At 44.3% G+C, this 13,730-nt stretch overlaps 1 protein-coding gene across 4 annotated transcripts in view; it reads right to left on the reverse strand.

Moving 5' to 3' along the window:
* Window positions 1–13,730, reverse strand: part of TNR (tenascin R) — a 398,595-nt gene that overhangs the window by 66,619 nt on the left and 318,246 nt on the right. For all 4 annotated transcript variants that reach the window (XM_064478014.1, XM_031435726.2, XM_031435725.2 and 1 more), the window contains 3 exons: window positions 10,241–10,504; window positions 6,806–6,921; window positions 4,363–4,513 (listed from right to left, as the gene is read on the reverse strand). In XM_064478014.1, coding sequence (XP_064334084.1) covers window positions 4,363–4,513; window positions 6,806–6,921; window positions 10,241–10,504 — 531 coding nt within the window. The remainder of the gene's footprint in view (window positions 1–4,362; window positions 4,514–6,805; window positions 6,922–10,240; window positions 10,505–13,730) is intronic.

Below are 13,730 nucleotides of genomic sequence, written 5' to 3' on the forward strand. Positions count from 1 at the left end.
GATTTATAATAAAGACATATTGGTCTTCCTCCCCTTAGCACAGTCCTCCTACAACCCTAGGAATTTTCTAAGTGAAGAGAGTGATAAAGATGTCTTTTATTATGTTAATGAGGCAAAGGAGGAAGCCAGTTGCCAAGGGACCCAACCCTGTGATTAGAGGGCGGGAACTTTCAGTCCCACCCCTGACATCTGGTCTGTCCATCAATCGTGCATATGTAATGAAGCCTCCATAAAAAACCCCAAAAAAACTGGGTTTGGAGAGCTCCCAGATTGGGGAACTGGAATGCTTCTGTGAATGAAAAATACTGCAAACTATATCAGTAAACAAAGAATGCTGAAACCATCAGGTCATCAGTGGCTGCTGCCACCCCCCAGTGAAGACCAGCCTGCAGCCCGGCCTCTGCAGCCACTCACACTAGTGCACCCTGAGGGGACTCAGTATGAGAAAGGACAGGATACTGGCCCTAGAGAGCTAGGTGCTTGTCAAAGGAATGAATTCAATAAGCCCAAATGTTTGCTTCCTCCCATGCATAGAAAAGCACTAAATCCTTGAGATGCCTGGTTTTCTTTAGATAACGAGTAATCTTTTATTGTTCCAACTACCTGGTCTTTGTTATAAAGTGCCTATATATCATAGCTCCTCCCCTACCTCTTTGGAGCAGTCCCTCAGAGTGATCTGAGAGGCTGTCATCCCAGCTCAAGTCCTCCTGCCAAATAAAAACATAATTCTCAACTTTTAGGCTGCGGATTTATTTCAGTCGATACTTCCATGTGCCACCGTGCCAGGCTCCAGACTCCACAGGGGTGGGAGCTCCTTTGTTCGGGACCTCATCTGGCTCATCATTCATATCATTTAATATCCTTTGTAATAAACTAGTAATCCAGTGAGTAAATGGGTTTCCAGAATTCTGTGAGCTACTCTAGCAAGTTAATCAAACCCTAGGAGGGAGTTGAAGGGACCTCCAATGTCTAGCCGGTTGGACAGATGCACAGGTGACCACCTGGACTTGGGACTGGCATGTGAAGTGAAGGGTAATGGGACTGAGCCCTCAACCTGTGGAATCTGATGGTATCTCTGGATAAACAGTGTCAGAATTGAATTGGACAGTAAGATTTGCAGCTGGTGTTGCAGAGAATTGCTTGGTGCGGGGAACCCATCCCCTGAACACACACATACTGGAATTGGGTGCAGAATTTTAGGAGCAAATTTACAGAGATAAGCAGAAATGAGTGACCATGTGGAGCTTCTAGGAAGATACAGAGACTAACTCAATTCTTGACTTTCCATTTTCTGGTTCAAGTCTTTTGTGAGACTCAGATGAATTTCTGGCCCTGGGGTTCCATGAGACACTCTCCGTGTCCTTCCAGCCAATGCTCTTTTTTATGCCTCAACTAGTTTAAGAAAGTTTTTCTTCCTTGTTATCAGAAAGTTTTGTTTTTTTTTTAAACCAATGTGCACTGGACCACCTCTTCATCTGTCCATAATGGAGTATCTCCCTCAGTACTGTCTCAGGCTGAGATTAAGCTGCTTAATCTCAGGCTTGAGATTAAGTCGGGCCTTTCTGGGGAACCCCTCCCTCTTTCAGGTCTAGTTTAGGAGTTTTGGTCTGGCACCAGCCAAAATGAAAGTCACCAGACCATTTTGATTTTGGTGCCACCTGGTTTGGAGTTAAAATGAAGTTCTGTTTTTCGTATTTGGGGTAATGCGATTTAACAGAACACATCCCAGATGTGTTCTGTTCATCCTGCTGTATTTAGTGGCTTTAGATAACTTGGGCCTTTTAAATTTCATTTATTTTAATAATGAACTGAGGGAAAGGTCTCCTAGCTGCTGTATAAGCACAATGCCTGAAACATAGTAGATGCTAAGTAAATGGATGTGGAGTAAATGAAATAGATGGATGAGTCTCTCTATCCATGAGAAAGAAAGGGAGGCATTTCAGTGAACTGGAGCTTCTTGAGGGGAAAAAAAAAAAGATGCCACAGAGACTCAAATGACCATGGAAGGCTTTAGTCCTTCGGCTCTTTAACCCCTCCACACCCTAATCATAATGATTGCTCCTGTTAGAATGTGACTGTGTAGCATCTAGGGCTCTGGCTGCAGGAGGTCCTGTCATTTGAATTCCCAGAATGGCCTGCCCGGAAAGAACCAGTCTGTGTGCCTGATGAGGACTCAGAGCTTCGCAGGAGGGAGGAGGTCAGACCTTAGCAGAAGGAAATAATTAAACAATCGTTTCCTAAAAGCAGCAGGCAGGGATGGGAGCCAGCCATCTTTTCTGCAGTCACCCTTGGATTTGGCCCTTCAGTTGGCCATTGGGTAGTCATGCCCAATTCCAGTCAAGGACGTATCCGCTTACTTTGAACCTCGGCCCTAATTTTTAAACAAACACAGATCCTGCTCAAAAAGTCAAATGGAATAAATATTTTTCTTTCCATTTCTTCATGATTCTGTACAAAATCCCAAACGATGAACTAGGACTTTTTTCTTAATTGAAAAAAAAAAATTCTGCCTGGCTTTACCACAAATGACTAGATCTGGAACTTTTCATTTTAATTTTAAGGAAGTTCCAAACCGAAAAATACTGCCAATTTTGTAAAAATGCGGTTTGAGGAGAAGACTAAAGCAGAGTTGGACAGTCTTCTCCAAGTGCTCTCAGGACGTTGGAAGCAGAGCGCCGTCCCCCTGGAGTTTCTCTGCCCTCTTACGAACCATCTCCTTCCAGCCTTGTGCTTTTTTCTACCAGTACTTTCTATATATCGAGTCACAGAAATGATTTGGGGACCCCGAAGCATTCTGTACCAGACAAGGAGAATCTTCACATGTTACCAAATCAACTCTTCAGCGTCCAGCATAACCTTGGGAAGCAGAGCTGTGGAAAAACTCCGGCCCCAGGTGTCTGGAGAGATTCTGACTTCTAGGCTTTATGGTTATAGGGTTTCTTCTAAAACATACTTGGATGAGTACAGTGGTTTTAAAGCCCTTTTTTTTGGGGAGGTCGGCTTTTTATAGTAACTATAGATTTTAAAAATACTCTTTTTTAAAAATAAAGAACAAAACCTTAAATGATGGTACAAAATATAAAACAGAAGTTGAGCTGCCTCGGTTGGAGGGTATGAAGGCCATGGGAATGGGAATAATTAAAGGCCCAGATTTCTACTTCATTCTTGCCTTGAGGCACTGCCCTGGCACCCTCGTGCTCTAACGGGACATCATGTAATACCACTGTAGCTTTAGACCAATGTTTTCTAGACTGAGCATAACCGTCAGCGCCAGTGCTGTTTAGTTTGGATCCAATTAGCAAAGAATGAATCACGAATCATCCATAAACATGCGCTCATTATATAGTGCTGTTGGCTCCCTTTTCTGGCCAAATTGGCCTTTGTTCTAGACTCATGGCTGGTGTTCTTAGGTGTCAGTTTCTGTTTATGAAAAATAAAGATGTCCCGATATTCGCCTACCTCAGTTTCTGTTATGAGCAGGGAAAATCGCTTAACCTTCGAGTCTGAACTCTCCCATCAATAAAATGAGAACTAAAAATGCTACCAGAAGCTATTTATAATGTTTGAGAAATTCTTGGTGAGGGCACACTCACACACGCATCATACGTAGTTGTTAATTTACAGCATTGAGGTTGAACATCCTTTGTTAGCTAAGGAGACAGTGAAGCCAAATGGGGTAGAGTTAATGAATCAAACCTGGGAATATAATGATCTTGCATGAGATGAACTGTAGGGATGAAATAATAATCAACTTAAGTTGTCACCTTGAACAGTGACCCAACCCACACTTCCTGGTTTTGAATGACTGGCTTCCTCCTGCTGTCACTTCTCACGGTGTTTTCTGAGTGCATGTGCAAACACAAGGCATTGAGCACTCACTGTCATCGGCACAGTGCTAATCACTCTGTGTGCTTTATCTGATTTAAGCCTCATGTTGTCTCAATGAAGGCCGTATTATTGTTCAACATTGTCAAATGAATCGAGGTTTGGGAAGGGTTAGATGACTTTCTGCAGATCTCACGATAAGTAAGAGTGAGTTAGCTGCTGCTGGTTCCAAAGCTCAAGCTTTGTCAGGGGCTGACAAAGAGGCCTCTTAATGAGCAAGAGCAGAAGAAACACACTGGCTATCTTAAAGAATTTCCCCCGTAGAATCCTCTCCCAGATGTCTGTGCTTGCAAGGATAAGGAAGACATTCAACGAAGCCTCTGGTAGAGTAGCTCCATCTCCAGGTACCAAAAGTAATTTCAGCTGTGGGGGGTCAGCCTAGCATCCCTTGGCCTCTCTACTTCTTGGGTGAGTCTGCGGTTTATTTCCTGAGTGACCCAATGTGTCGCCGTAGGGAGAAGGGTTGGAGGCACTCACCAGTGGAGACGCTGGCCGAGGTAGGGCGGCTCCGGGCTTGCTCCTTCAGAGCCACCACATTGACAATATATTCCTCCCCAGGCTTCAGTCCCGTCTGGTTGAAGGATGTAACGTCACTGGGGAGCTGGGCAATCACCCCTCCTTCATTGTTCTGGAGGGTAGGAGAAAGGGCGAAGCAGAGAAAGCAAAAGAGAAAATCAGGGGAGGGAAAGGTGTGGGACGCTGATTGTGAACTGCGAATTAAAGATGGGGACAGCTTCTCTTCCCTCCATGCTGACTGCTGAGTTTCTGGGACCAGGCAAGACTCCCAGCAGGCTCAAAAATGCCACCAGTCTATGAGGATTTGGCAAACGGAAAACCAATTATCAAGAACATTTCTTTGGCCTCTCCTGAGTCTACTGTTTGCCAATAAAAATTAGTCATGAGGTGATGTAGATTAGCTCTTGCCAAAGATGAAATGTTTGATGGTTATGGTTAACATCCATCAGATTTTTTTTTTTTTTTTGGCATTTATTGTGATGAGCCTGCCTTTGGCTATTTGGAAGTTTACAGTTGTGTGTGTAAACATCTTTATGTACATCACAACAAATTCCACACTAAGATATTCCCTGGTTTTCAATGAGCCAGAGCTATTATTTTGCTGTGTCTGGAGTTTCTCATGGTGTTACACTGGCTGCAGATCTGTCATTGTCTCATTTCCCCTTCGCCCAACTGAGTTAGGAATCAGTGACACAAACAAGTACAAAGTACAAAGAAGAGAAATTTCAGAGAAGGATGGAACAAAGAACAATCCAAAGGAGAGAAGAAAGAGAAATAGGTGGAGGAGGAGATGGAAAAGATCAACTTGATGATATTGGGTCCAGGATTTATTATCTGTCCACCCACGTGTCTGTCTGTCTTCCTCTTGTTATAACTTTTCTGTGTGTGTCTCTGGAAATAGAGGTGACAAGAGAACTCTCTCTGTGGCACTACCATTCTGCCCTATTCTTTGGTCTCTGTTCATGTCACCTGGAGTGCCCTATCTGTAACTTATAGCCATAGTCTTATAAATCAATGTGAAAAATGCCTCCCACTGGCCTCCACCCCCAGATCACACAATTACTCTGTGTAGCCATATATTTGACCTTGGCCCTGGCTAGCTCCATGCTTAGAGTTTTACATATTGGATGCAAAGCAGGCAGACCTGGCATTGTTTTCTTCCCCTCTGCCTGAGCAGCAGAGTGACATGATTCTCTCTGCCCTGTTATAAATCCAATTGCCCACCATACTTTACTGGCCATTTTAATGCAGATAAATCATATATGAAACTCTGTGTATAGAATGTCTGCTTAGATGTATTCGGCTTGCCAAGAAATGACTGTATCCACACAAGAGAAAGGGGTGGCCCATTCATTCCAGTGCACAGAGCCCTGGCTTAGGAAGTAGAGACCCTGTTCTTGTTTTGAGCCTGCCACCAACTAGCTGTCTGATATCATTTCTGTTCACTGAGTCTTTGTCTCTATAAACAAACTACACGTAGAATGAAGGGTCGTCCCTGTGAGTGTGAAGGTCTCATGTAGCTCAGACCGTCCATGCCTCTAAGAATTTTGAAGTAAGAGAATGGTGAGATCACAGTCTTGTTGGCCAGAAGGGTGTCATCTGTCATTAAGTCTGATGAATGACTGAAAAAACACTCTTTGATATTGAAGGATGGAGACAGAGGGAAGGAGTATGATTAAACATTACACCCTCATGAGTGGTATCTTAGGGGGAACATCAGTGGCGTTAATAAATCTGAGAAGACGAGAGCTCGTCAGCCACCTCTGCCAACTTAGAAAAGTTAGTTCTAGGATTCATAAAATTAAATGCTACTTTGATGAATGGAAAGGAATCTGAGGATACTTTTTAACTCAAAGACTAATAAGATAATTTGTTTTAGGAAAAATTTTCTCAATTAATAGGCTGTGAAAGGTGTTTCTGTGTTAGTCTCTGACCTCTGGAGACTGGGGTCCTGCAAGCTGAGGTTTGGTGCCTCTGTCTACACAGAATGAAGCTGCGGGGTGATGACGAGGCTGATTCAGTTTGGGTTTTCTTACGTCCTAAAGAGAAGCCCCAACGTTTTGAAGGTCTAAGTTTTCTGACTCACTAAATTCACAGCCTGCCAAACCCTAGAGCTTTCTGAGCAGAGAGTTGGGGCTGGAGGCTGCTTGAGCCTCCTCTTGTCATCCAAGGCCAGGGCCCTAGGCTGGAGGCATTTTTGTGAGTCAGTCCTTACCATGCCTTTGTGAAAGAAATGTTCTGTAGCCCAGACACCCGCAAAATGCCACTTTGTGTCCTTAATGACACAGAGAGACTGGGTAGTGCCTTTTTTGCTGCCCCAATTCCAAGGTGAAGGTATAAACACTCGAAATAAGGCTGTAGCAGCCCGACAAGTGGGCGTTACCTTTGGAATGAAGGGCATTACCTTTGGAATGAAGCTGATCTCCCACCCATCGAAGGAGAAGGAGAAGGGCTCCCACTGCACCTCCACCGTGGTCTCTGTGATCGTCTTGAATCGTAGCCCTTGAGGCGTGGAGAGATCTGGAACACAGCAATGTGGGAACCCGTGTCACGGCGACCCCCAGCGGGGGCAGGGAGCATTACCTGGGGCTTCGTCTGGGTGTGGCTGTGGCGGCATGCGCTGGGTCACCCCCATCTTATTACACACGCAGTGGCTTTTCCATGAGGGATCGGCACACGCCCTTGTGGGCCTGGTGCTCAGTGTGGGTGAATATATGAGTAAACTTAACAACCATAACCTAATAGATACTTTTAAAAATGCGTTCTGTTTCATAATATATTAATATTAAAATACATAATATATTAATATTAAAATACAGAATTCACACTTGCCTTTCTTAAGGTGGTGAATCTTGGCATTTACATAATGTCTTTTTCAGAGAAATTGAACACTGTCTTCAGAGGCTTTAGGGGTTCCCGGGAGGCAATATAGCGGCTGACATCACTGTCCCCCTCTCACAACCAGGAAAAGGGAGGCTCGGAGAGTTAGCGAAAGATGTGGGTCAAGCCAAATTCAGAATAAAGGCTGGAATGCTTTTCTGGATCACCTGATGTGCATTAAGAGTATTTTGTTTGGCTCAAATCACCATGTCGAGGATGGTCTGAAATTCCCATCTCATGCACATGAGCAGAGCAAGGGCATACACAAGGGACAACAGCAGATGCGGTGATTCTTGCTGTCACTCCACCAGCTCCTATTCTCCAGTAATTCCTTCGTTATCCCCCTTCTCTCCCTCACTCACCTTTGCCTCCCTTATCTCGTTTTCAGTTCCTCTTCTCATCTCCCTCTTTTTCTATCCCCCACGTCCCCCCCACCAGACACACACACACATGCACACATAGGTGGAAGTATGCTTGTCCTAGTGGAGTTCCAATCACCAGCCCTGAAATAGGACAGCACGACTTTTCTCACTTCTCCAGGGAGCCTGCTCCCATTTCAGCTGTGCCTCTCGTGGGATGTTCCCATTAGAAAACTGACACAGCCTCATCCTTCCCATTTGGAAGCTTCCTTATGTTTCTTGGTGAGAGGCAGGGCTGACTCTGAACCCAATGGAAGGCACGTCCAGTGGGTTTACGTGATTTTGTCCTTGTCACCTGGGAGCTGGCCTGAGGGGATGCCCTGAATTGGCACAGTCAGCGCCACAGGAGATGGAAACCTCATCACGGCATGTGCACGTGGATCAGAAAGGAGACGCTTGGGAATCGGGCCAGGCTCTTGCTGTGGTGACTCATCCCGGAGCAAGGTGGGAAAAGCAGCAGATGGTGACCTGCCTCTCTGCACAATCCTCGCAGATATTTAAAACTGGTTCTCAGGCACCAGAGGAATTGAAAAAAAAGGTCAAATATAAACAGAGATAATTATAGGCATATTAAGAGTCAGCATTCATAGGGGGAGTGCAATATTTTAACCGGAACTTTGTTACCTGCCAAGCAAGGGGACAAGATGACTTCCTACATCCTGTCCCCTCTGCCCGTCCCTGGGCCTGCATCAAAGTGCACTTCAAGTCCTTGGGCCTCCGTGAAGTCTTCAAGGCCAATTTTTCCTACTCTGACCTCTCCAACCTCTCATTATTTTGAACTTTCATGGCATTTGTTACCCAAATACCAGCTTGTCATTTGAGACCTCCCTAAAATGGGCTCAAATCTCTCATCCCGTATTTGGTGAGGAGTCTCATTTCCCAGCCCAGGAGCTGGTATTTCATGGTCACCTCTTGTTCCAGTTTCCTGCCACTGCTGAAATCTCTGTGTGAGATGATAAAAAAAATAACTATTTGGACTTTGTCTTAGCACAGAGCTCCTAAAGACCTAGGACTCCCCAGAGTGGTATGAATTATCTTTTGTATGACTACACGTTAACTGGCAGCCGGGGCCTCGTGGATAGCTGGTCTGCGGAAAAACGCAGGCATGATTTAGAGGGAGGATTGGGACTTTCAGCACCACCTCCCAACCTCTGAGGAGGGGAAAGGGGCTGATATGAATTAGTTACCAATGGCTAGTGATTTAATCAGTCGTGCTTGCATAGTGAAATCTCCATTTTAAAAAACCCGTAAACAACAGGGTTCAGAGAACTTCCAGGCTGGTGAACGGAGGGAGGTCCTGAGAGGGGGCGTGCCCAGAGGGGGCGTGCCCAGAGAGAACGCGGAAGCTCCGCCCCCCGCACTGCACCTTATGCGCGTCTTCCATGCGGCTACCCCTGTGTTGTATCTCTTATAATAAATTGGTAATGGAAAGTAAAGAGCTTTCTGGAGTTCTGAGTTGTTCTAATGAATTATCAAAAGTAAGGAGGGATTGTAGGAGCCCGTTGAATTCATATCTGGTCTGTCAAAAGTCTGGGGGACAATCTGGGACTTGTGCCTGGCGCTGACATGGAGGCAGTCCTGTGAGACCGAGGCCTTAGCTTGCGGGATGTGACGCTCGCCGCAGGTGGACAGTGTCAGAACTGAATTGTAGGAGACCCAGCTGGCGTCTGAGAGTTGGAGGAATGGGGTTGGAAAAGACAGTCAAAAAATTCAGAGGTGTATAAAGAAAACGAAGTTAACAGCGCCTTCCCCTGTTTCTTACTCTACTCTCTGGTGTAGTCCATGTTAATGGTCGGTATGCAATCTTTTGAAATTGTTCTGGGCTTAAATAAACATACAAAATATAGATACATACCTATCAGTGTTTCTCCCTGTTGTAAATAAACAAGAGAATCTTCCATTGCTCATGGAGAACAGGTTAGCTTGCTCTCTGCCTGTCTCTCCTTTCTCCCCATGAAATCTTTCTAAACCATGCTCTGGAGCCTCAACGTTTATAATCAAAATGGACCATCAGGGTATTTTGTGAAACAGAAGATCATGAAGAAATAATGCCACCTCTCTATGAGGAGAAGTGGGTGTTTTCAGTTGTGGTTTTAAATAAGATTTTTTTTTTTTCTCACTCTACCATACACTTACCATCTGTGACATACCATTTAACACTTGCTTATTATACATCCTATTTCATTTCTCCTGGTTTTGAATCTCTAACTAGATTCCAAGTCTGTGTAAGTCATACTTTCTTTGACTTCTAATCGGACTCTAGCTTGTAACAAGTCAGAGCTCCATCATTAAAGTGCTTTTTGTTCTTTTGGTTCTATAATTGATAGGGGCTGCCTGAATTTGGAAACCCTCTTATTTGGAAGTGACTTTTTAACGATGTACCATTTCCTAAGTGGGTCACGTCGGAAGCCCTTCCCCTCAAGAGCGATGATTATTGCAGGCATCCCTGAAGAATTAAGAAAAGACACTACTATCATGAATGCCCATGATCTCATGTAGGAGAAAAGAAAAATGAAGCAGGACGGGGAAATGGTACGTACGGGTGGCCACCTTGGCAGTGATGGGAAGGCTGAGGATGTTGCTAATGACAGCGTAGACGCTGATGTTGTAGGTGAGACCTGGCTCCAGCTCCGAGATGGTGACACCACTCCAATCTCCAGGCACCCGCTGCTGGAGCTGGAGGCCCCCCAGGGCCGTCGGCTGGTAAGAGATCACATATTCCGTCACTGCCATCGGCCCGTCCCATTCCAGCTCAATGGACCTGTCGCTGATACCAGCCACTCGCAAGTCCTCTGGAGGGGCAACTACCAGGAGGCAATACACAGATAGCATGAGCTCAGAGGATTGCCTTCCCCATCCTGGACTCAACTTTCTTCCTCCATCTCACCCCACATGCCCTGTCTGTATGTTCTGCTCAGCTCATTGGCTTTGAGCGATTGGTAATTCCCTTAGTGGGCAAGTTCTTGTCTTTTCCATGCTTAGCACTCCCATCTCTCCAGGGCCATGAGTTAGTGGTGTGCTGGAGCCGGCTCCTGCTGGCTCATGAAAGTTGATTGGCAAATTTTGCAAGACAGTTTTAAATAGTCATTACTAAAGATGAAAATTTATAAGATTATAATTAAGTAAATTATATTAAAAACAAAAGTAATGAATAGTCCAAACTCATCACTGGCAAATTACCTCACTACATTTTACTATTATCTATACCCTTAAGTCAGTTTACGTGTGCTGTATCTCTCTGGTGGAAATACTGCCTAATTGTGTTCTATGACACAGCTTTTAGTGACGTCAAGTAGGTTGTTTGAAATTGGCCATGGAGGGAGTATTTACACCATGGAAGTCAGCAAATGCTACAAAGCAGGGCTTTTTATTTTTTCCCTCAGAGAACTAGTTAGATATTTAACAGCATACATTGGCTTATATTTTTGGTAGCCAGTTGTCATCAGGGTTATCTGGTGACAATAATTTACTAAATTTTTAATTTAAATAAAATAAAAATTTTAAATTTTAAAACAAATATTATTTTATTTAAGTTTAAATAATTTTAAGTAAATATTAAATTTATTCTTGGGGGCTTTTCTTCTCTCTCTTGTTCTACTTCTCAAATGCTATTCAAAGAACCCGCAAAGATTAAACCTCATTGGAATAGCCTTTCATGTATGGTTCCCTTGGGAAGTGAAGATTCACCAGCAGTGGGGGTATTAAATAATTGAACCTTTAAGACCAATTAGGAAGCTAACTCCAGTGTGCCCGTAATTGGAACTGTCCATAGATTAAATCAGAGATCAGGCCAACATTTAAATGGTCATAATTAACTCATAAGTTTATATGTAGTGGAGGCTTCGATTAGTTTAAGAGTTGTCATTGGTGTTGAATATCTCCCCTGAGAATTCTCATTCTTTCACCTTTACAAGAGCGTAGGACTGAGCCAGCTGCTCTTCACGGGGCCATGTGTGTGGAAGGTGCATGCCTGCTGTCTTGTGCTCACAGGTGAACCCTCAGATCCTTAGCAGAGGCAGAAATGAGGACTCAAGATGGATGTTAGGAACATATATTTGCAGTATTGGGCATTTGCTTTGATTGCTTTTGCCCCAAACTATTCATGATATAAAACAGTCTAGATAGCAGAGCTTCCTGTGACTGAAGATGGCAAATGTTAACCGAAACAAAAAATTAAAAATTTATTTTTTAAGTTTATAAAACTAAACAAATATAAATGAAATTGAAATCAACTTTCAGATGAGAATTTATGAACTTAGATCATATCTAAGTCTGACATGATTAAAGCTTTGAATTGCACTCAGATCTTTGGCATAGCCTGTATAATGCATACAGAATGACCCTTGGACCAAAGAAAGAAGAGTTAGTATCTTGCATGTTTATATCAAGCATTTATTATGTACTGAGCACAACACTAAACATTCTTACATGGATATTCTCATTTCATTCTCTCACCAACACTATGGGATAGGTACTATTTTTACCCCTGTTTACAGGAAGGAAAACTGGATCACACAGTCAGCAAACGCGGAAGCTAGGGTTTGAACCCAGGCACAATGACGCTAGAATCTTTTAGCCAGTACACAAGACGACTTTGCATAGCATTTCGGTCTATAAAACTTGTTTAGATACACCATCTAACTAGCATTTAAAAAAATCCTTTAATAGGAGCTCTATGAAGTAGATTGGGTAGCTATAATTATCCCAACTTGACAAATGAAAAATTGAGGCCCAGGGTAAGGAACTTGCCACGAGTCAGGGAGTTCGGTCATAGCAGAACTGATTCTCAAACCCAGATCTTCTACACTTAGTATGTTCGTCCCCCTACAACTTGTAGGACAGGTTATGGATTGTGCCAGATGCCTTCTCTCATTTATACAGAGCCCTCAAAGAAAAACGGCACCAGCGAATAATTCAGACTATGTTTTAGGATGGGAATTCCAGACTGGTGCTTATCCTAGAGGTAAGAAGCTCCTTTTGAAAGAGATTCTCTAGTGCCTGCCTTTTGTGATTCAGTGCACTGATTCCAAATTTCCTGTGGGACTCCTCCTGTCATGGTGACAGAAACGGCCATTCCAAATTTCAAGGCACCAACAACTCTTAGGGCCTTTGGGCCAAGTCAGTGTGTTCCTTTTTAGTTCCTTCCTCTGGAAAATAAAACTAATAAGGACAGTGGAGATCCAAATGATCCAAGCAGAGCATTTGGGGATTTTAAAGTGAAAAAGAGGTGCAGAAGGGTTTTTTTCCATCTGGAAACTTGGCAATTTTTTTTGTCTTGAGACCTGAGCCTGGTGGTGGGAAACGCTGCCTTCGCTTCTGATGAGAAAGGAGCGATGGTGTCGCTCGTGGAGGAAGCACTCCTGAGAGCTGTGGCTCGGTGGAGGAGGCCAGCCCCCCTGGCTGTATGACTGAGCAGCAGCTGTGTACATCGGGTGCCAGTAATTCTTACAAAATGAAATGATATCGAGCCATAAAGCGGACTCTACAAGAGCCGTGTGTCTTGATGCAAGGAATTTAGGGTGGGTGCAAAACATTCTTAGTCTTACTTTCTTTGGGGTTCCAACTTGGAAACTTGGGGAAGAGCAGGCAGTTTAAAAGGAATAAACTGTGGCTTGAGGAATTGCAGTTTGCTTATCTGCAGAGACGCCATGCTGTTTACTTTGGGCTCTTGCATCAGTTTTGCACATATGTGGTGAGAACAGTTGAATTAGTTCCCGGAAGTGTCTCGCGCGGAGGAGCCAGTGATTTCGGGTGCCAAAGGTCAGGCTGGCTGCAGCGCTGGCAGAGACACAGGCTGGAGCTGATGGATCTCTGCAGCTCTGACTGAAGTCCAGGGAATGGCTCTCTGGAGTCTTTCGAGGCCCGGCTCTGGTGGTTCTTTTATCCTGCTGATTCACGGGGAGTTGTGGCCAGCCCACCGGCCAGCTCCGGCACTAACCTCCTTCACTGGGGGCCGATGTGGACAAATGGTTTAACGTGCTTCCCTAACCCCGTCTCCAACACCTCATTTTTTATCATTTGACAGAGCTC

This window comes from Camelus dromedarius, chromosome 23 (genome assembly GCF_036321535.1).
Source record: "Camelus dromedarius isolate mCamDro1 chromosome 23, mCamDro1.pat, whole genome shotgun sequence".
Lineage (NCBI taxonomy): Eukaryota > Metazoa > Chordata > Mammalia > Artiodactyla > Camelidae > Camelus > Camelus dromedarius.